Source organism: Populus euphratica, unplaced genomic scaffold, assembly GCF_000495115.2.
Source record: "Populus euphratica unplaced genomic scaffold, PopEup_1.0 scaffold47.1, whole genome shotgun sequence".
Classification (NCBI taxonomy): Eukaryota; Viridiplantae; Streptophyta; class Magnoliopsida; order Malpighiales; family Salicaceae; genus Populus; species Populus euphratica.
Genome location: NW_011499925.1, coordinates 926,871 through 949,607, shown reverse-complemented (window position 1 = coordinate 949,607; position 22,737 = coordinate 926,871). Strand labels below are relative to the sequence as shown.

The 22,737-nt window shown below is 29.7% G+C and overlaps 2 protein-coding genes across 3 annotated transcripts; one reads left to right on the top strand and one right to left on the bottom strand.

Moving 5' to 3' along the window:
• Window positions 1-2,786: 2,786 nt before the first annotated feature.
• On the bottom strand, window positions 2,787-7,714 carry LOC105135627 (28 kDa heat- and acid-stable phosphoprotein-like). Of its 2 annotated transcripts, none has more exons than XM_011040597.1 (8): window positions 7,273-7,714; window positions 6,685-6,725; window positions 6,041-6,100; window positions 5,874-5,957; window positions 5,690-5,787; window positions 4,464-4,549; window positions 3,153-3,218; window positions 2,787-2,977 (listed from the first exon to the last, which is right to left on the bottom strand). In XM_011040597.1, the coding sequence occupies exons 1-8, from the start codon at window positions 7,337-7,339 to the stop codon at window positions 2,943-2,945; spliced, it is 537 nt and encodes a 178-aa protein (XP_011038899.1). In that variant the 5' UTR covers window positions 7,340-7,714; the 3' UTR covers window positions 2,787-2,942. The 2 variants fall into 2 exon arrangements, with proteins under 2 accessions (XP_011038899.1, XP_011038900.1); XM_011040598.1 differs by having other exon boundaries at window positions 5,753-5,787; window positions 7,273-7,700.
• Window positions 7,715-14,151: 6,437 nt separating this feature from the next.
• On the top strand, window positions 14,152-19,952 carry LOC105135626 (Polynucleotidyl transferase, ribonuclease H-like superfamily protein). Its single transcript, XM_011040596.1, has 9 exons — window positions 14,152-14,345; window positions 14,445-14,511; window positions 15,346-15,424; window positions 15,879-15,960; window positions 16,712-16,820; window positions 18,471-18,559; window positions 18,657-18,721; window positions 18,820-18,898; window positions 19,372-19,952. Exons 1-9 carry the CDS (start codon window positions 14,190-14,192, stop codon window positions 19,510-19,512), a joined length of 867 nt encoding a protein of 288 aa, XP_011038898.1. The 5' UTR covers window positions 14,152-14,189; the 3' UTR covers window positions 19,513-19,952.
• Window positions 19,953-22,737: the final 2,785 nt, after the last annotated feature.

Sequence of the window (22,737 nt, the reverse complement as noted above, 5' to 3'; positions counted from 1 at the left end):
TTTCATTAATATCACTTACTTTGTGGAATTCACAAATTATTTTCCTATTTTAATGCTTAGATTACTAAGGACTAGTAATAAGTTGGTTGAGGGGTGTGATTAGTACTTAAAAGTGTATTTTTATCAAGGTTTTATATTATCATTTTGCACTTAAAGTATCAATAACTCCTTAATTAAAGCATATTTTATAATAACATATCTAATAATATAAGATACCTTTAATTTGTGGTAAATGTTCATTTTAAATGCAGGCCTATCACATAAATGAAAGGATTGATTGATGGATTGATTGATGAATTTAAGAACTAAAATTGAAAGGATAAAGAGATGGCCAAACTTAGAAAAGAGATGCTAGTACAGTCCAAACCGGAATACTGTTCAGTAATTGGGTTATATCTGGAGTTGTAGATCCTGGATTTAGGTCTACTTTATATAGATGAAAAGGTAAGACATGGGCCTACAAGTTTCATTAGAGCCCAAGATTTAAAAAGGCTAATTTCAAGTTCAAATTATAGCAACAACAAAAAAGTCTGAATCTATCCTACAGCCCAAAAACTGTTCAGTGTTTGGCCTATATCTAGAGTCTTTAATATTTTACTTGTTAAATGACTAATCTAGATTTATATTATATAACACTTGGTACAACAAATACATGGCACTTTCATAGCTCTTATTATATGGTATAACCAATATTTGTACTATGAAAGGAACTTGATTTGTTGTTAACATAAGTTATAATCATGAATGTCTGACAACATTTACAAGTATTAGTATTAATCGAATAAGATAACTAAGGTAATCATATTAACAACTTATAATTTGATTGGAACCTCCTATGTGTGTAATTTCCAATTGAAAAATAAAAGTTTATACTATACTTGTTTGAAATACCATTAGTGGATCCTCTAACATTGACATTTATTGTTATCATTGTTTAATCCTTACGTTAATCTTCTATCTCAAAGTTCTCATCAACTTCTTCTTTTTATTTTTCCTCTTCTTCTATTAGTATTATTATTAGTACTACTACTACTACTATTCTTAGTATTATTGGTATTATTACTATTATTGTTGTTGTTTATAATTTATACAATTAGCCTCCCTGGAGTTCGATCTCGGTTTTGCCAAGTTATTTATTACTTCGACACTCCTACACTTGAGAGAAGACATCAATCTTTTGGTCGTGCCAGGAGATATATCACTAGCAGCCATATAGTCAATTGGTTGCCATTTACGGTATAAATCCTAAGATTGTTAGTATAGTTATGTATATTAGTAAGGTAATAGGCAATGTTTATCATTTAGTTAAAAGTCGTAGAATCAAAATGCCAATGAAATGATAGAGAGAAAGGTTTACTTCAGAGTCCTAAAACATAAAATGTTGAAATGATCATTTATTGAGGCATGCATCTAAGGAAGGAGCAGTTTCTTGAATCATAAGTTTAGATTTAGTGCCTTTAAATTCAGCTAGAACCGATATACAGTGCTATGCTAACTAAAAAGCCTCTTGAGATAATTCCACACCTCAGATGCAATCATAGAGGATGGAGGATTGAAGATTCCAAATGATGTTAGATTCGACAAATCCTAAAATCTATATCATAACTTGAGCATTTATGACCTCCTATTTGGCACGTTGTTCCTTATATTTGTTTTTGTTAAAAGTTGAGTTGTTATCATCAACATGGCCCCATAAATCTTCCCCTCTAACAAATATCATGAATTGGAATATCTATGTTGAGTAATTTTTTTCACAAAACAAACCAGGAAAGTTTCAGACTTTTTTAAAAACATGATGCCAAGATTGTTTGATCTATAATAATTGAGAATAAGAAACTCTACCGGTACTAAGATGGATTTAAAGACAAGATACATGGAAGACAAACAAAGATAGAACTAGGGTTGGTACTAAGATGGATTTAAAGACAAGATACATGGAAGACAAACAAAGATGGAACTAGGGTTAGGCTGAGAAAGGCTTCCATACTATGACAAACTTAGAAAACTTTGAGCTAGAAAAGTTAAGTTCTCTCCCTTAAGAATCATTATTTATTTTGAATACAATCACAAGCTAAACTTTAGCTCCTCTGAAATAATTAAACTATTATATACATGTTTTTCTAACAACTAGTTTACAATTACTATCCTAACAAATAAAAAAATAAAATATTTACAAGTATAGAAGGTAATTTTAAATAGAGCATTAATTCCTTTAACACTCATGAATGTTCTAAAATGAGGGATTATCAATAAAAGCTCCAACTCAACTTCCACTACTCTTATTAGTAGTGTTTTTCGAGTTTTCTCCTGAACTTATTTTCATTATTTCTAAACCAATACAATTGAGCCAAAATCAATCTTAAAAACTTTTGCTAATCCTTAAAATCCAAGACAAACTCAGCTAAGCATATCTTCAAAAAAAAAAAAAATCAAATACCTTGATCAAACAGTCCCTAACAGCTAGATAATGTAAAAAAATCAAGCATGACCTTTTTATCAAACCATCTCTCTACAAATTAGCAAAGTAAATTACATCATTTTTGGTTGAAACTATGGACTTTTGTTGTTGGGTAAAAGAGCTTTCAAAAACAGGAAAAGGATGCTATCTGACACATTTACATCATGCTGGCATTAGCGTGATGTCACCATTGATGCCAACACAAGGCTAACTTTTGTTAGTATGCAGAGCTATGATACCACGTTGGTTTTCTTAGATTGAAATAACTGAAAGTAGAGAAAGGAGAAGGAGAGCATGAAGAAGAAAGGAAGAAAAGAGAGAGAGGAAAGAGTTAGAAGTGTTGCGTGTCTTACTATAGACCCACACGCATATATATAAAGTATGTATACAATTACATAAATACCCTAACAATAATAATTCATCTTTTTTTCACTATATAAGTCTTGAGACTGACAAAAGGTAATTAGCTGGTTTGATAACCTGTTCATCTCTGAGGTTCTGCCTTTTTCTGTTCCTTGGCTGACAGAATCGATGAAACTAGTATTAGCTTCCACTGAAAAAAACATTTAACACATATATAGCAATGGCCCTAAGTTGACTCAACAACTTTATGCTTCCAACTTACTTTCCATGAATACTTTAATAAAAATGTGATGAAGTGAAGCAAAAAGAGGGCAGGCAAACAGGGCATTACCAGCTTTATCTTCTTCTCGCTTCCTAGCAGCTTCTGCCCTTCGTTGGCGTATCAGGGCCAAGCGTTCTGCAAGGAACAATGTTGTATCAGTAGAAACCATGAAAAGAGAGGACATCTAGAAAGAAAAATGGGTTCAAATCATCAAAACCAATGAACAAGGGCAAAATTAGAGAGGTTTGTCAGGTGCTTTCCAGAAATAATGTAGAGAAGGAAAATGGGGTGGCTACAAAACACAACAGAGAAATCAGCTGGTATAAATACAGAGAGAGGAATGGGACAACTAAAGAAGTGCGAAAATGGGTTCAGAAATTGCAGTGTACGGACTCCCAAAAGAAACATTATCGGATAGTCCTGGATTTACAATTTTTTCTTTTTTCTTCTTCTTTGTTTCATTATGTTTTTTGGTGAAAAATATATTGGGACCTAGCCAAGACATAGATTCAAGACCAACTATAATTTTCAAGTGAAAGATTGCAGTTTCTTTGCATTTAAAATCAACAAAAGCAGATGATGGTATAAGATCTTTAACTTCAAGGATAAGTTCATTAGATCGCTCGTTCAACTATCAACTAAGAAACACAATTATGATATCCTAGTTTTTCAGAAACCTTGCTTCTTAACAGCAACATTGTCATTTACATCATTCTGTTTTCAATCAAATCTGTTTCTCCATTGATGTAGTTTCTGAATATCCTTAATGAACTTAAATGGAAGATCGTGTTCAACAAACCATACCATAATACTCCCTTCTAGTCTGGGTCAAAAAAACCAGTAGTGCTCTTGTAAATTGGAGGGAAAAGATCTTCCAAGAAAATTATGATTTGATACAAACCTGTGGAGTTGATTCCATCTAAAAATCTAAAAAATAGTTAAACAAATCGGCCTTAAGACAGTTCCCTTCACCTTCTCCTAATACATATTCTATTTGTATGCCTAACCAAGCGATGCCATTATACAGAAGCAGGAATTCATATGTGCCCCTAGGTATTTTAATTACTAGGATGAAAAAAAAAAAAAAAAAAGAGGTCTTGATCACCTTTAATCAAACTTATCAGGCTGATGGGGAAAAGCCAAAAGGAAAGAATTGTTAAGACACTAGACCACAGCCAGTTATTTATTGCAACCCCGATTTGATGCAAATCAAAAAATGGTTGACAGAAAACCCAACATATAACTTCAGGACAAGTTTGATTCAATAGGTACTACCATTTCCTACTGCAGGCTATGACAAAATTATGTAAAAACTTCAATGAAGTATCAGGAAAAAGGTAAAAACACAAGTTGGTAAGATATTCAATATCCAGTAATTACCTAAATCTTTCCTTGATTGTTCAGTTTTTCCTTGTTCCTGCAGCTTCATATATCGTTCATGAGCTTTCTGTTTTTCTATTTCCACTCTACAAGCAAGAGTGCTCAAAGTAAGTCAACAATGGAACCCCTCAAATAGACACCTGGAAGCATCAGAATATACAAGGGACAAACAGCAGCAGCAACAGGAAATCAACCACAGAGCCATGCAGTTTTATTTTTAATAAAAACATACAGTCAAGACTTGTTCTGCCTTCAGGAGAATGAGGTTTATTTTCACAATCCAAGGATATCTAGCCTGTACATTAAATAATTTGAGTCTGTACACTCCAAAGAGGTGAACATCATCCAGACAATCACACCATAACACCACTTCATGCATGAGAATTTCTCTATTAATGGATCATATGTTCTAAAACCCAGACCATAAAGCACTGTTCAGAATGATAAGTGGTACAGCTTATCTTGATATAATGTACAATCTTATTATATGTCACCCACTATTTCAATAAAAATCATTTTCCTTGATAAAAGAAAACTATTAATCATCCATTCAGATACGTAACAATGGATTCGAATAATATTCCTTGTTACTTCTCTTTTTTAGTGTAGAGAAGAGGATGGATCATGGCAAGTTGACTGAACAATTTCAAAAAACAATTAAGCAAGAGGCTTGGTAGGACATTGAGTCCATGTCACTATTCCTGACAGTATGTTTGATGGAATAATTTCTTAGATGTATCACTGCATCCCCTATGAGAAATTGAAATATGGAATCAGACCACCTATAGGCATTTACACAGTGAGTGTCATCTGCTAGAAAGCCTTTATCAGGTATCACAATAAAAGGGAACTCCTTGGTCCTTTCTTCACCTTCATCACATTGAATATTGATGGAGGCATCCTAAATGAATTGGAAGAGAGAGATAATAATAATAATACTCATTGGGTAAATAAAAAAAAATATGCTTGTTGCGCTCCACGAGATCCCAAAATCTCTAATAATTGGTGTGAAAGTCTTCACATTGGATTAACTTCTAAGTTGCTAAACTATAATACTAAAAAATGTAGGGGTAACAAGGTAAACATGGAAACTCAAAAATTCAAATAAATCCTAGCACTTTCAATAGAATGTGGTCATGAGCCATATCGCTAAGGTAAAAACAAATTGAGTCAAAAAAAATTAATATAATCGAATCAGTGTGCAGAGAATTAGTTTCCACACTCACACAATGACCACATGCATAAGCATATTACTGCTTAAAATGGATTGAAGCAAGAAAGTAGCTAACCTCTCACGCCTTGAGAGTTCGGTTATTTTGCCAATCTGGATAATGAAATTTTGATTTCTTAAACAATTAAACTTAAAAAAAAAATTGAAACGGTGTGCAATTTGAAAGTGAGACAACTTACATCAGCATCTTTAGCCTTCAAATTCTTTGGTTTTACTAAATTAGGGTTGTTGATTTCAATGAGTCCCAGGGTACCTTTCTGCTTCTGCCAAAATTAGGAGCCAATTTCAGGCCAAAAATTAAAGAAAGAAACCCAAAAGCATAATTGTGACACCCAAGGTCACTGACCTGAGATGGTTCCTCCAACTCCTCTTCAGACTCTTCTTCTACATTCTCTGCTGCTTCTTCCTGAAATGTTCAAACAGACTTCTATATCATGTACTGAAGCACATTTACAACTTCCAATATGTATAATCCAGCACACTATATATATGTAGAGAAGAGAGAACAACTATAAACAACTGAGTACAGAAAATTCTTAGTTCGTTGACTTGTTTTCCAATAAACAATCCGAAATAGGATCATATAGACATATCAAATACAAAAGAAAAAAAAATGAGAGAAAAAACATGTTCGCACTTTCATGTTCACTATACTAGCTAGAATGGACAAAAAATGAGAGATTGGGATATTAATGGTATCAAATATAATTGTCAAAAACTTCGAACTCATAAAATGGAGAAGATAATAACTCTCTACCATCTCATCCAACTTTCATAGATATGGTGCTACATGAAATTTGTCTATTAAGTATGCCAAAACAAACCACAGATCATATTTCGACAAAACAGTGGAAAAACCATAAAACTACTGACTAGCACAAGGAAACATGTTTTAAGACCTAATATCTAAAATTGAAAAACTTAAATCTATTATGCAATTCGTAGTCATAAAAACCTCTGAAGTATGGGGTACTACTCGGAGGGTGATACCTGACTAAAAGTGCGAGGGCGAGTGGCGGTGGTACCAGCAACTGCAATCATTTAAAAAATAAATGCAAGAGATCATAAAGTGGGTTTACATGAGATGAAAGTATTACAAACAATCAAGACTGTTCAATCAACGATAAGTCAAGACCATATTCTTCAAAATACTTGATGATCCCATCCATGGAAGCTAATGCTTTGAAAAAAGAACAAAGCTGTATTTGGATTTTTTTTCTTTTTTTTTTAAGTGAACTGAACATTTCACCATGTATGGAATTCCTTAAAGTAAATTGAATGATATTTCATTCTATTTATATCTGCTAAACTAATTGTAGAATAGAAAAGTACAGCTCCAAATTCAAACTGAAACAGCAGGACATCAAGGATTATTATCAATTTCCATAAAGCTCTAAGATTGGGCTTCTAAAGAAGTAATGCTATAGAAACTGCGAGGCTGAGGAAATCAAAATGAAAACTAGATTCTAAAGTTGATAAGTTTACACTAAAATGCATTAATAAATTAAAAAAAAAACATGAAAAAAGGACATAAAATGCATTTAAATAAGAGAGGAAGGGAGAGGGGAAAGTACTGACTAAGTTCTTCAGGCGTAGAAAAATGGCGACGACCTGTAGGTTTGCCTTTGAATTTTCCTCTACCCATATCTCTCTTCTTCAAGACAAACAAGAAATGCCGTAGCTTTCTTGAATTTGAGGAGCTGCTCTCTCACTGCCATTGCATTCAATTATATATAGAACAGCATGATTTTGGACAACCAAGAACCTAGCTTTTTTCTTCTTTTCTGTTTTCATTGGTGAAATGCAATTGCTTTGAGAATCCCTCCTCCACTCACTTCACAAGAACCTATAACAGTTACTTTCTGTGGTAGAGAAAGTGATAAAAGATGCTTGACCCATGATCATGATCATGATCTTCAAAAAAAAAAAAGTTCTTTCTTAGAGGAGTCGGATGTGATCCAAGACTAGCTGCTTCCAGCCCATTATTTGTCGTCGACGAAAAGGAGCACTCCCATCTACAACTTGCTACTCTTCTTTACAAGTTTGGATTCTCATGAGAATTTGTTCTTGATATAAAGAAAAGCATGTTATTCTAACCTCAAATTAACCCCTCGCATATCCCCTCTTACCAATTTGAGTGCCGAACTTTTTTAATTTGTTAATTTTATTCTATACGTGATGAACATAAAACAACATCACTTCTTAATCCATCCACAGTGATAGTTAAATATTTTCAGGTGCACGTTAAGGGCTTCCATCCAAAGCGCTGTTATAAGTATTGATATGCCCTAAAAAACAATTTTAGCATTAAATCATAATAATTTTATTTTTTTTCTCCTCTTTTTATGGCTCTTATAAAAGAAAATTTTTTCTTGATTTGATAGTAAAAAATTATTAATTATGATATATTAAATTTGATCAAAATTTTATATTTTTTTAATAGTATTTACATGCAAAAACTATAAAAACATAAATATTTGATTAAAAAGAGAAATAGATTACATGATGGTTTAAAAAAACTATAAAAATAATTATTCTTTAAAACTAAAACTAAAATCAATTCTAAAAACCACTCCTCTACAAACAAAAACATTATATATTTATAATTGAGACACAGACTTTAAACATGCTTTAATTATGAAATTATAATAAATAACATTTGTTGAATGAGACATTATCTATCAAGTGGAAGAGAGAATCACCACATATGAAAGTTTTTAAAGTTGATATTAATAATTGTTATTATTATATGAGAATAAAATTTTTAAAATTATTTTAAGGGAAAGTTTTTAAAGTTGATATTAATAATTGTCTATTATGTAAAAATTGTTACTATTATATGAGGATAAGATTTTTAAAATTATTTTAAAGATTTATCGGTTTGTCAAAGTGGATGCTAGCATATGGATAATGTTATAAAAGAATCTAAATTATTGAACTGTCTGGTATCATTATTGATACGGATAAGCATTGATGAGTATAAAGGTTATAAAATTGTTCTATTATATCAGGACTATAATTTGGATCTTCATTGGCTGATATATGATCTTCTTCTTCATCAAATGAACTTGAAATATATGGCAAGGTTTTTTGTAGTTTCCTTTTGTTTTAAGATTTAGAACTGGAAGATATAAAATGAGTTTAAATTTTGCTTTTTGAAATTAATAATGTATATTGAGCTGAGGTTGACAATGATGGTGCAGTTTGAGTTTGAGAAAACTATAACAAGGATTGAACAGCTTGAGAATAGGCTTGGTCTGCATTGAATTAAGGCCACCATTTGACCTTAATATTTCTCATGAGATATGGACCATAGTTAATTTCTTCATACGCGTCATATATTATCATGAAATCCTAATATGATATATATATAAGGGACCCTGAAGTAAATAGTTTCAAAGCTTCTGAAGTCTCTTGAGGTAGAATTTAATTTATAAGAGAGAAATATTACCATCATCTATTTGAAAATCATATTGGAATATTCTTTAGCTAGTTTTTATTAAAATGAATAATCCAAGAATGATAAAAAAAAATTAGATAAAGATTATTGGACTATGCTTATTGATAATCAAGATAACTGAATCTATAAGGTTGAAAGTTTTGAGAAGATCTTTTCTGGGTATAAGCACTTTGGTTTTAGTATTTATAGGTTAAAAGTTTTAAATTTTTTATTTTTTAATATACAATTCTAGAAGGATTGTCTGTATTATGATTATGAGTTATCTCAATTCAGTTAGTATCAATCAAGATGAATTCATAAAATTGCTTGGTTTTTTGCACTTCTTTCTTTTCTGAAAAATTGGAATTGAAAAGGAAAAACATTAGGAATGTGGGGTTTGCAAAGCTTGAAAATAGCTTAATAGTAAAGAGGGAGGACTATAAAAGTTTGACATGATTGAAAACTAGTTGGTTAAGATAGAAGTTGGTCTCATTAAAGGAGGCCTAACATAGGTTGAATTAAAAAGATTTGTGGTTAAGTGAATTTATCTTGAAAGAATAATAGTATATGTCTATTTAGGTTTTTTAACTAAGATGCTTATCTTGAACTTTATAAAAAAATCTTTAGATAGAAAATATAGAATAGAATTAGTTTTACCTTTTATAAATTCTATTTCAAAATCAAAATTTAAAAGTATATATTGGTAAAAAATTGCTATGAAATAATATTTTGAACATCCTTTTCAATGACATATTTTATTGATTAATAATCAATTCTTAAAAGAATATATTTTTTTTTTGATTAATAATCAATTCTTAAAAGAATATTGTTTTAAAAAAATAGATCTTCTTTAAAAAAAGATATACATAAAACAATTAATAAAATCTTTTTTTAATATTTAAATATTTTGTTTAAAGACCCAACCATATACTAAAATGGTACTAGATAACCTGTTTATAATCTTAAACTTTTTATGTGAAGATCCCTCTATAACCTATATCTGAAGCATCAATTTTTATAATGAGAAAAAGCCTTAAAATCTGGAATATCTAGACAATAAAGACTTTTAGCATGACTTTTGAGAGACATGATGATTTCGATCATTTAAGGACTCTAAGTGTAAGGATTTTTCTTAAGCCTCTTATAGAGGAGTTGACATATTATTCTAAGATTTGAGAAGAAATCTATGACATAATTGAGACATTTAATAAACCTTTGAAATTGAGTTTTATCCTTAATTTCATTAGAAAATTTAGTAACAAGCTCAACTGTTATGCTAATTGAAGTTATTGATCCTTGATAAATATCATATCCTAATAATCTAATTTTTGTTTGATATATTTTGCTTTTTTAAGGTAAGACAACTAGTTCATTTTGTTTGATAATATTGATTTTTTTTTGGTAAATAACTAAAATATTTGCTAATTGATTTTGAAAACATTAGGATATCATCTATATAGACAATTGAGAATTTTGAATAAAAATTAAAAATATCGTTCATGATCTTTTGAAATTTTAAAAGGATATTTTTGAAATCGGAGAGCATTACATTCTATTTGTAATGTCCAAAAGGGACAATTAAATGTGTCTTATAACGATCCTTTTTATTTATTCAAATTTCCCAAAAATCAAAATTTATATCAAAATTTAAAAGTGTTGAAGCAATATGAAGTCTTTCAATGAGATCTTTTTTTTTATTTGGAATAGGATGTTTAATCTATTAAAAAACTAGATTAAGTAGTTTGTAATTGATGATTTGTCTTGGAATTTCATGTTTAATTTAAGTTTGGTTTGGAACTTATAAAGCGGCACAAGACTAATAAAATTTATTTATCCTAATAAACTTTTTTTAAGTAGTTCATTGATTTTTATTTTGACATATTTGAGTAATTATTGATTCATTTGAATAAGTATAGATTCTATAGAGATTTTTATTTTATTAAGTCCCTTTTTTATAGGGTAATTGGACCATATGATGTTTTCTATTCCAAAAGATATTTGATAAATTGAAAAAAAAATCTTATTTTCAAATAATTCTAGAAATTGTTTGACTTTTTCTTTATTTTGAGGAAGTTTAATATCTTCTTTAATTTTTTGATAATATACTTCTTGATTTAATTAGTGTAGGTATTTCTTCTTCTAAATTACAAAAATTGATTTTATAAATTGACTTACTTTTAAAAAAATTATTTCTATTAGCATAGGAAATAATTTAAGTCTAAAAATTATTTCTTGACCAAATATTCTTGTTTTGAATCCTTGACTGCTAAATTTAAAAGAATATATTTGAGTTAAGAAAGGAGTTTCTAAAATGATTTGTAGAGTCGTATCTCTAATAAATATAAAAATATTCTTGTGACGTATCTCTAATAAATATAAAAATATTCTTAGAAATATAAAAATATTCTTGTGGTCATTTCATAACATTTAGTTGTCATTAATCCTTCTTGAATACAATTTTGATTTGCTCTAAAAATCACAAGAACAATGGTTTTGATTCGAAATTCATTATTAATGATTAATGTTATTTTAATATACTATTTTTTAAATTTTATTTTTGTATTGTGTATATAAAATTTTCATATGGAATTTGAGTTACTATATTGCCTTAGGTGTTGCAAGTAATTATTGATTTATAAAAAAAAAATTATCTGAAAAATAATATTTAACAATAATAATTTTAGTTAAGTTTTATTATGAATATGTTGAATTTGTCATAATTTTTTTATTTCTTTAATTTCTTGTTACAAATATTGAATTTTAGTTGGGCTTTATTGTTTATGAAGTCAATCTAAAATTTGTTGTAGATAATATATGACTTTATATCTCTCAATCTATTTTCATTTGAAGCTAGGAGTGTTGGTTTGAATTTCCAACAATCTAGACATACAAGTTGATCTTATTGTGATAATTTAGGTACTTGAATATTTAAATTATGAGCATTAGCTTCTAAAAAAAGTATTCGGTTTCTAGGTGACTTTTTAAGAGCCTCTAGAGTTATATTTATCGTTATAACTTTATAATATATTCTATAAATAATTGATATATTTCAAGAGTCCTAACACATATCAATATATATGTTAAATATTTCAAGAGTTTGACATGCATCTCTTAAATATATGAGTTAGGGGCTAAATAAGGTTTGTTCAATAGTTTTTGTTAAATAATCCATCCATCTTTCAAGTAATTCTATTATATATATATATATTTCTTTAATTTTTTAGGAATATTCTAGTTTTGAAGTTGCTGCTAAATTGAAGCTATTTGATTTTTTAAAATTAATATATTAAATAATAATCGGTAATGAAGAGGAGATTAAGATTTTTATTATTATTATCATTTATGATTGGAATGGATATGAATTTTGTTGAGTTTTATAGCAATATTATGGGAGAGTTGAGTAGTTTACATGTGAAACATTAGTTTTAATATTTAAATTTAATGATTGTTGCTTTGATCATTTATGTAAATTTTTAGAGTACTTGGAATCACATTTGTTTTGATAGAAGCAAGAAGTATATGTATTTGATCATTTTGCATTGATGTAATTATTCAAATTAATTTTTAATATTTTAAATCTAATTATAAATTAAAAAATGAAAATAAAAGATCAAGTAATGAATTATTTGATATGCCTATGCTACTTCAAAAAAATAAAATAAAAATTAACAACACTTGAAAAGAATAAGAAATCACATATCAAATGGCAACCAATGTCTAGTGCCACACCCCACCTACAAACTTTCGGTGGATCTTTATCAAGTAGTGATAGTATGTGAAGTAAGTTAAGCAATTAATATATTATTTATAAAAAAACACACTTGAGGTAACTCAATTTAACAATTACTAAGCACACACTTCAACACTATGTGCATGATTTATAAAAATAAAAGAGATCTTGGTGATTTATTTAATTATGCATATATCCATACTAATCACTAGTAATTTACTAATTAATACATCATTATCAATAACATTTTAAATGTGACTTGAAAAAAATAAATTTATTGGATAGGTGAGATTCTTTCCATTTATTTATTATAATGTGATTTTTCATGAGGTGATACAATAATTTTTTTAAAAAAAATTAAAAAATCAGGATCAAGTGAATAATTTTTTTTTTAAAAAAAATTAAAAAATCAAGGTTAAGTGGAGATGAAAGATCAAATACAAATAAATTCTATATGTTGCCATGGTTTATTTATTCATTTTTAAACAAGGGAAACAGGAAAAAAAAGAAGAAGAGAAATTGGGCTTTACTATTATTTGATTCTTGTATTCTTCTAGTTTGTGTGTGTGTTTATATATATATATTGATTTTATTTTTATTGTATAAAGTTGTTTTAGTTATAAGGCGGTTACTTCTAATGTCTACATGCACATTTCTATTATAATAATTCTTTTATTTATTAAATTATTAAATTAAATAAATAATAAATACATGAAATTTAATTCATATTCATAAACTATATTAGTTTAATTATTTATTCTTAATTATTTTATTTTAATCATTTAGTTTTCACTGAAAAGAGAAAATTTAAAAATAAAAGCTATTTTGGATCTATAAATTTTTTTTTCAAGAATTCAATTTAATACAATAATAAAAAAAATTTCATATATAACATTTTAAAAGGAATCTAGTATTTGAGATTACAGTAGAGATTATTTTTTAAAATATTTTTATTTAAAAATATAAAAAATAAATAATATTTTTTATTTTTTAAAATTTATTTTTAATATTTATTGAAATAATTTAAAATTATAAAAAATTAATTTAAAATAAAAAATTTAAAAATTTTCAAATATACTTTTTAAACACCAAAACATCCTCAGCTTTAATAGAATAAAATAAAGAATGTGACTCAATACAAAAAGAAGCACGAGGCTTTAATTTTTTTTAAAGGGTAATTGGGTAAAACCCAATGAGAAATTTTGCATTTTTTCAAGAATGGCCCGCATCTTCAGGGATTGATGCAAACGACAGGGTTTCCAGTGATGCTATCTGGTCGTTCTAAACGACATCGTGTACGAAGAGACAGACATTACTCTCATACAGATGCCGTGTAGTCTCGTCGTAGAAAAACCTATTTGTGGTGTTGTGTGCAGAAAACTGAAGAAGAACAAGAAGATGAGAAGCGAAGAGCAGAAGAAGAAAAACCCCAAGAAGAAGCAAAAGTTACCAATCAACCCCAACTGGGCTCAGCTCCAACAAGTTATCCTTCTCTTCTATCTACCTATGTCTCTCCATCTCATACACCTGCACATGTTCTTGATTTTATTCCATGTTTACCGAATCTCTTGGTTTATGCAGACGCTACAAATTCATGGCTCTAGGCCTCGAAAAACATCAAATACAGAGACCCAAGATTCTATTTTAGGTAATGCAAATTGTTGTCTTGTCTACTTCTTGTTTTGCATAGCTGAACTACTTTATTGTTATTATTTAATGAAAACAGGTTATATTCTTTTATTGGTTGAATGCACTTTCAAATTACAGGTTTCCTTATAAATTTTCTTGCTCACTGCCTGGTTGGTATTTTGGGGGCAAACTTTGAGTTTACCATGCTATTGGCTAGTTATATGGTGTCAGTATCAAAATAGTACTTCTGTTTCATGTTTTTTAGGTTTCCTGTAAGTTAACTTGTGGTTGCAAGAGCCACAAATTCAGTTTGCTTTTTTGTTTTAAGAGCGAAGTATCTGTCTGATTCTAATCATATTTTTCCCTTGTTCATATATATTTTTTGGTTTAAAGATTGTTAGTAGTTGGAGATTGCCTGACCATGTTTGTACTTTTGTAAGTTGAGTACTTTTTCATTCTGCACGCTACTATGTTGACTTTCGACTCTTTCACCTTTTCAATGTGTTTAAATGGTCAATTGTTCAAGAAAGGGGAAGAATTCTAGAATTCAAATGTTGTTTGCTCAGCACTTTGAAACTGTTTCTCATATTCAATAACATGAACAAATGAAAACACTTTCCTTCAAGAGCCCAGGACAATGGTTGGCATATGCTAGTTAAGTTCTGTTCTTGTTCTCCTTTATCTTTATTTTTTCTTTGATTTCTCATGCTCTCTGATTTTGGCATGATTTTAGATGCAAATGCATCTGAATGATGTTTACCTTTCATAAGCAAGAAAAGTACTTTGATTATGTATCAATGATGCCTTCATTTCACTTCCTATCATTATTTGGCTGAGGCTATTCTTCTAACAGGGAAACGTAAAGAAAGACCTGATGCAGAGTATGACAAATCTCAGATAAATCCTCTCATTCCAACTAATGATGACTTCAGGTGCTTTTTTGTGACACCATTGCATTGCATGACATGCTAGAGTATGTGAATATGTTATCTTAAAAAAACTCAATCAGAACTTGTAAGTGCGGCTTACACATTGTTCAGCATCTTTTGAATCACAATTTATTATTGTTCTATATGCTCCTGAGTTGCTGATCACCCCTTGTTTACTTTGTAAAATAAAATTCTTGCCTCTGACCTTCTCCTTGTGAAAGCTAACTACTCATTTTACATCTCTTTTATGCTTCTAGTGGCTAGTGGACATGATATATTAATTTCTGATATCATAACATGGATATTACTCAATGTACTGTCATTTGCGTAATCAATGTTACGGGCTTCTATTATGCAATTCACACAACAAAGAATCTCTATTTATCATGGCTCATTACCATATTTCCCATTGATTTTCTCATGTCACATGTCTTACTTAACTAATCAATTACCACAGCGTTACAGATGCAATAGCCATGGATTGTGAAATGGTTGGTGTTGGTCAAGGAAACAGAAGCGCTCTTGGACGGGTCACTTTGGTATCCATCAATTCCCTTTCTGGCCTCTTTTTATACATTTTTCCCCCCAGAGGTTATACATCACTAAGATCGTTAGGAAAACTCTAAATACTTGCAAAACTTGAAATCGCAGTGGGGATTTTCACATATCAAATGCCACATTGTTTATAATAAAAAATTAACACTGATTTGTTCATGGATTCCTTGTTTAGACTACAATTTCTGTTTTATCTTTTCTAGAAGGCAGTATCTTTTAATATCAACTGATTGACCTTAACTGACCTTTCCTGTTTATTGGCAATCTATTAGGACCCAGTATCGTTTAGTTTTTTTCCTTTAGGCACTGCAGAGTTCTCCATAGGCAACCATCAATGTCCCACAAAACTTCTTCAAATCCTAAGACTTGATCTTAGATCTTGTGTGAGTTAAACACTGCTAAGCCAAACAAAATACTCTGCTTACACCTCAGGGAATTCAACATCTTCTCACCTATTATTTTCATGGTGTTCCTTGCAAAAATTCAGGGAGTCTAAATTCAAATAAGTGAATGACTTGTCACTTTTTTGTGCTTACCAGCCTCACTGACGTATTCATGGATGCATGTTTTAAGATTTGTAGGGTGAAAAGTGATGTTCAGTGATACTTTATTCTGGAGAAATTAGACATTGTCAGTTCCGTTGGAACTTTTAAGACTACTTTATATTGATTTTATTGTTATATTATACATTTCTAAGGTTGTGAGTAGAAGTAACATTATTCCACTGCATGCAAGGTCAATCAGTGGGGAAATGTTTTGTATGATGAGTTTGTTCGTCCAGTAGAACGTGTTGCTGACTTCCGTACACAAATTAGTGGCATTCGACCCCGGGACTTAAGGAAAGGTTGGTATTGTCTATTCTCTTTCTGCTATCTTTTTGATATGCATGTGATTTGTTACTCACAGATTGGATGAAACATCTTTTGTTTTTGGCTGGAGCTCCTTTTTTTTTCTTAATTTTTTTTATAGGAATTGTTTCAACTGAGTTCCCTGAAAAAGATTGTTCCAAGCATTTTTGGAGATGCTTTATTAATCACCTAAAATTAACTCTGGATAGTTGATAAACTTTTTTTCTCTCTCTTAAGTTTGATGGTACAGTGTCCATCAAGATATGTAAAGCCTTAAAATATAATACTTTTTTCATTTATCATCCCTGCAAATATCTCCTTTTCCATTAAAACAGATTGAACCTACTTCTTGAACATGCAACTTGAATGATGCCTCCTTTCTCTCCATGAAGTGCGAAATCAATGTCTATTGCAAACAAAGTGAACAATTATAGCATTGAGAAGTGCTAATGTGACAGTTTTCAACGTTGAAATCATTCTAACATATATGGATTTACCACCTTATTATGTGGAATGGTTGTTCTAAACTATTTTCTTTGAATTTCCATGAGAAAGGAAATCTGTCAACAAGTTAGAAGATGTTTGAACATAGTAACTTTTCAATTTTCCACTTGAGCATTGCTAAGGTCCCCATTTGTTTCATGGAAAGTGGTTTTTTTTCTAGAAACTACTTTTCAAACTTTCATGTGTTTGTTTACTATTAGAAAAGTTGGTTAATAGAAAACAATTTCTAGTCAAAGGAAAACTTGGCTTGGTTTCTAGGAAGGTGTTTTCTATTTATTTTGGGAGGAAAACACTTTCTAGAATTTGCAAGAAATTAAAAAATATTTTGTTATTTGTTGATTATATCAAATTTGGTTCTCAATTTTTTGATTGCTAAATATTTTGTTTTAAATCCCTTTTTTATTATTTTTTTCTTCAATTTAATCTCTTAGAATTTGATTTAGTTTGATTTTTATATCAATTTGGTCATCATTCTTTTAATTGTTATTTTTTCTCTTATCCTTTTTTTAATTGATATTTTTTATTTATCAAATTTGATCCATATTTTTTTATTGTTTTATTTGAAATAATTTATAAAATTAGATTTTTTTTTTATCATCTTTCAACTTTTTTATGTGTTAGATTTGGTCTTTATTCTTTTGATTGATATTTGTTTTATTTATTTATAAAATTAAATTTTTTAAAATTTCATTCTCCAATTTTTTTATCTGTTACATTGGATCCCTATTATTTTAATAAACTTGAAAAAAAGCTAGAACATTGATAAGTTTTTTTTTCATTTTATTTTCCATGATATAGCCAAATATTGAAAAGTGCTTTCCAACTCAATTTTCAATATATTACCAAATATCAAAAAATAATCTACTTTTTAGAAATCCACTTTCCAAAAGAAAACTACTTTTTAGTAAATGATTATTTATTTTAGGTTGTATAATTAGGAAGATGGCATGGATTTTGAATTTAATTATTTGGTGTATTTATAAGGCATGCGATATTTATACATAGTAGAAGTTTTTCTATAACACCAAAATAATGTAAGTTATTAGGATACAAGAAGAAGAAATTGGTTTTGAACATAGTTTATAAAGACACTAATTTAAAGTTACTCAGACAGTTATAGAATGCTTTGATGTTGTTTGCAGCAAGGGATTTTTCAACCGCTCAGAAGAAAGTAGCAGTGTTGATCAAAGGAAGGATTCTTGTGGGTCATGCCTTGTCCAATGATCTTAAGGTTTAGCACATCTAGTTTCTTATGTGTTTTACTTATACGGTGAATCTACAAATATGGATTGAATTTTTTCTTTCTTTTATTTTTGAAAACAAAAAAGGCATTGCTGTTGAGTCATCCCAGGAAGGACTTGCGGGATACATCAGAATATCAGCCATTTCTCAAGTACCTATCCTTATATATAATGAATGAATTTTTAATTGCCATTATTATTATTCTACATGCCAAGATGACCATAATAACATGGGTGATTGTGAAAGCAGGGGACGACGCAGGAAGGCACTCCAGCATCTTGCAGCTGAGTTTCTTGGTGCTAAGATCCAGAGTGGAGAACACTGCCCTGTAAGTTCTTCAACTTTGTACTGGATCGCATCATATTTTAGTCACATGTTAAGTATATTTGCAAGTTTGCATAGATTGTATAAAAAATAGTTCTATATTGGAGCGAGGCTATTGATTTTGGGTCTTCAAATAAGACCACTGGTCTTAGGACCAGTGATTCCCAGATATTGTTTGAATTACTTACATAATAATTGGAGTGATGTTCATAATGAATTGATGTTCTTCACAGTTTACGCATGCATGTATTTGTTGACTGACTTCCCAAATTGGTTAATGGGTTTATTAATTTATTTCTGAGTTTGCATTAGATTCTGTGGGGAATCACTGGGTGGGATGTGTTCTCTAAATTCTTTGCTGATGGACTAGATTGCACCACCATTTTAGGACACCACAAGTATTGATATATCAAATTGAATCCTTGAATTCGCTCTATGAACTTTGATTGACTGATTGTCGATATGAATTTTGATTAGATAGAGGATGCCCGTGCTGCAATGCTGCTATACCAGAGAAACAAAAAAGAATGGGAGAAGAGTATCAGAGATCAAATGAGACTCAGACAGAAACAGAAGAAACGCAACCAGAAAGGGAAAACGAACGAGGGGGTGCTCTAGATGTCAACCATGTTGCAATTATATCCTAGCATTCACTCCCCGTTGATGGTTCTGCTAACATTTTCGAAATGTGCATGTACAAATTTGAAATTCACTTCAAAGTTGTTCAGCACGCTAGCCTCCAGATTGTGAAAGAAGATGAAGCAGCCGGCACAATTATATCCAAGAACCAACTCCAATATTAAACAAATGGGATGCGTATAATCTCACTAGTCAGATGGTGATCCTGTATGCCACCGTCTGTAAAGAAAATTTTGCTTGTATTGACTCAGAATACACGTTTTTGTCTTGTTTTTGTTTTTTTCCTTGCCTTTCCCTTGATTTGTTGAAAGAGAACTGGATCTCTGGGTTAAACAATGTTAGATTGCCATAGGGCAACTGTCCCTAATTTTAAATTGGAGAAATGAGATCTTTATATAATACCAGGCAATGTTTGGTTATTGTTTTGGGATAGGAAAGACAAGTGAAGATGGTGGAGAGATGACAAATAATGAGACAGAGAAAGATTTGTGTTTGGTAATGATATATAACACAAAGTAATTATAATCATTTTTATATTTTATTTGTTTAAGGTGGATAAAATATATAAAAAAATTATTTTACTTATAAAATATATGTTGCTGTTGTCAATCTTATATATTTAAAAAATAATTAGTTTTATTTTAATTTTACTTGAGTATTATAATTAACTTTAATTATTAGATCAAGATTGACTTAATGGGTTGATTTGGGTTTGAATTGGTCCAATTTTTTTTTAAAAAATAGAGGAATGATTGATTTAACTTGACTCGGTAAAAAACCTAAGATAATCCATGATAAAACACGAATAAAAAACTTGTAAACTTTTTTTCAAATTTTTTTTTGGATAAAATAAGGTTGTGATTATTATTTTTTAAAAAATACAGGTTAATCGGTTTGATTTTTCCAACCTGTAACCTAAACTTTGTCTTAGATCAACTTCCAAGTTGAGTTTTAAAACTATGATAATAACCATTTTTATCTATATGTCAACTCCTGAGTTGAGTTTTAAAACTATGATGATAACCATTTTTATCTATATGTTAACTTGGATTAACTCGTGCTAACTTTCTTAACCCGTGACCTAGGCTTTACCCTGATTGACCCCGAGTCGGGTTTTAAAATTATGATAATAACAACTTTTATCTTATATTGACCCTCCTAATTTGTAACTACCTTGGATCGACTTTCGAATCAAATTTTAAAATTATGATAAAAATTATTTTTATTCTTACGCTGACTCGGCTCAATACAAGTCAACCTGAATTGTAACATGAGCCTTGACCAGTGACTTAAGCTTTGTTCTGGATTGACTCCGAGTTGAGTTTTAAAACTATGATAATAATAGTTTTTATCATTATATGTCTTAGTTGGACAATTCATAAATAAACATTTTTTATAAGGATATTTTAAGAATAAAAAAATAATAAATATTGTTTATGAAAATATGTCATCTTTATACCTCATATTTTGAAAGTACAGAAATTCACTCCAAAATTATCTTAGAGACAAATTTATTTTCATATGTATATCTCTCTTTCTTTAACTAAACACATTTTTATCTCAACTGTCTTCGTCTCTTTTATCCTAGGACAATAACTAAGCATCATTTTAATGTTATTTCAACTATCATTTTATGGAAAATGTATTGGCATATAGCAGTTACAAAAGTGAAGTTTTGTAAGTGATTGAGAGTGGTGTCCCTTTTCATGCCCATTTGACAAAAAGGTTTTGTCAAAAGATTTTGTCTTTATATGAGTGAATCTATGTAAACTGAGACAATACTTTCTGCGAGGCTTATCATGTACAGATGTTGGTATGTATCATTAGGATCAACCTTGATTTCATTATATTTAGGTGATTGAAAATTATCATCATTGGATTAAAATATAAAAAAAATTGAATCAACTTGATGCTCAATCAAAATCTCTTAAATAAGTTTGGTTATTTAAATAATTTTATAATTCAAACATTATAAAATTACTTTTAAGTGACAAATGATAAATTATGAATGATTAGTTAAAAAAAAAGTCATTTTAATTTATATATCAATTTTTTTTTCATGTATAACATTGCCCTTTACAATTTATCATTTGGATTAGTTCATATATGATTTAACTATACAAAAAATGAGTGTAATCTTAGTGCAAAAAAGAAAATACTACAACTATTAACATGAAAAAAGAAAATCTACATTTGGATAATTAACAAAGCACTATAGTTACATCCATAAAATATTATTATTTAGAGTAGTGTTTTTTTAGGTTTTTTTTTTCAATTTCACTCTTAAACAACTTAATTTTTTTTATTTTTATTTTTATTTTTATCCTTCAATATTAGGTTGTTTGGGAATTTAGCTTATCCTTCAATACGCATCTTCTAGAAGAGGGTTTTTTTTTAAGATAAAACCCATTACATGATTGAACTTATGTAAGTTAGGATAATACCTCTTAGAAGGCTTATCGTATGTGGATGTGGGCATACATCATTATTGATATTGTTTGTGGAACGTAAGCCATATAATGCTACCCAAATCCCTCACTCAAGGGTCTATAATGATGTCATTATCCCATATTAGTCAGGAGACGGGGGCCTTGGTCACTTATATAGCATGAAAATCACTTCTCTCCCAAAGAGATGTTTTGGCTTAACAAAGATAAAACCCACAAGCACTACTCTACCAGCTAAGCTAGAGTAATGTTGTTTTTAGGAGATGAAGTCAATCGTTTTTTCTCATAAAAGGTTTATTTTCAAGGACAAAAACCATTACGTGGATGAACCTATATCAATTAGGATAATACCTCTTAGGAGCCTACCATGTACGGATGTGGACATGTATCATCATGAGCGCCATCTATGAGAATTAAATCTAGATGTGCCAATTAATAATGTGTGCCCATATCTGCACACGGTAGGCCCCCCAAGAAGTAGTATCCTAGTTGACATTGATTTATCCATGTAGTGGTTTTCATCTTTGAAAAGCCGAGACACCACATGAAAAAAGATGAGACCCTCATGTTATATATAAAAGAAAATGTCTTATAAATAAGATAATAAATATTCTGACACGACTAAAAGATTGATGTCTTCTCCCAAGTGCAAGAGTGTCGAAGTAATAAATAACCCGGCAAGACCAGGGTCAAACCACAGGGAGGTTAATTGTACAAATTATACATAACAATAATACAACAACAATAACAATTACAA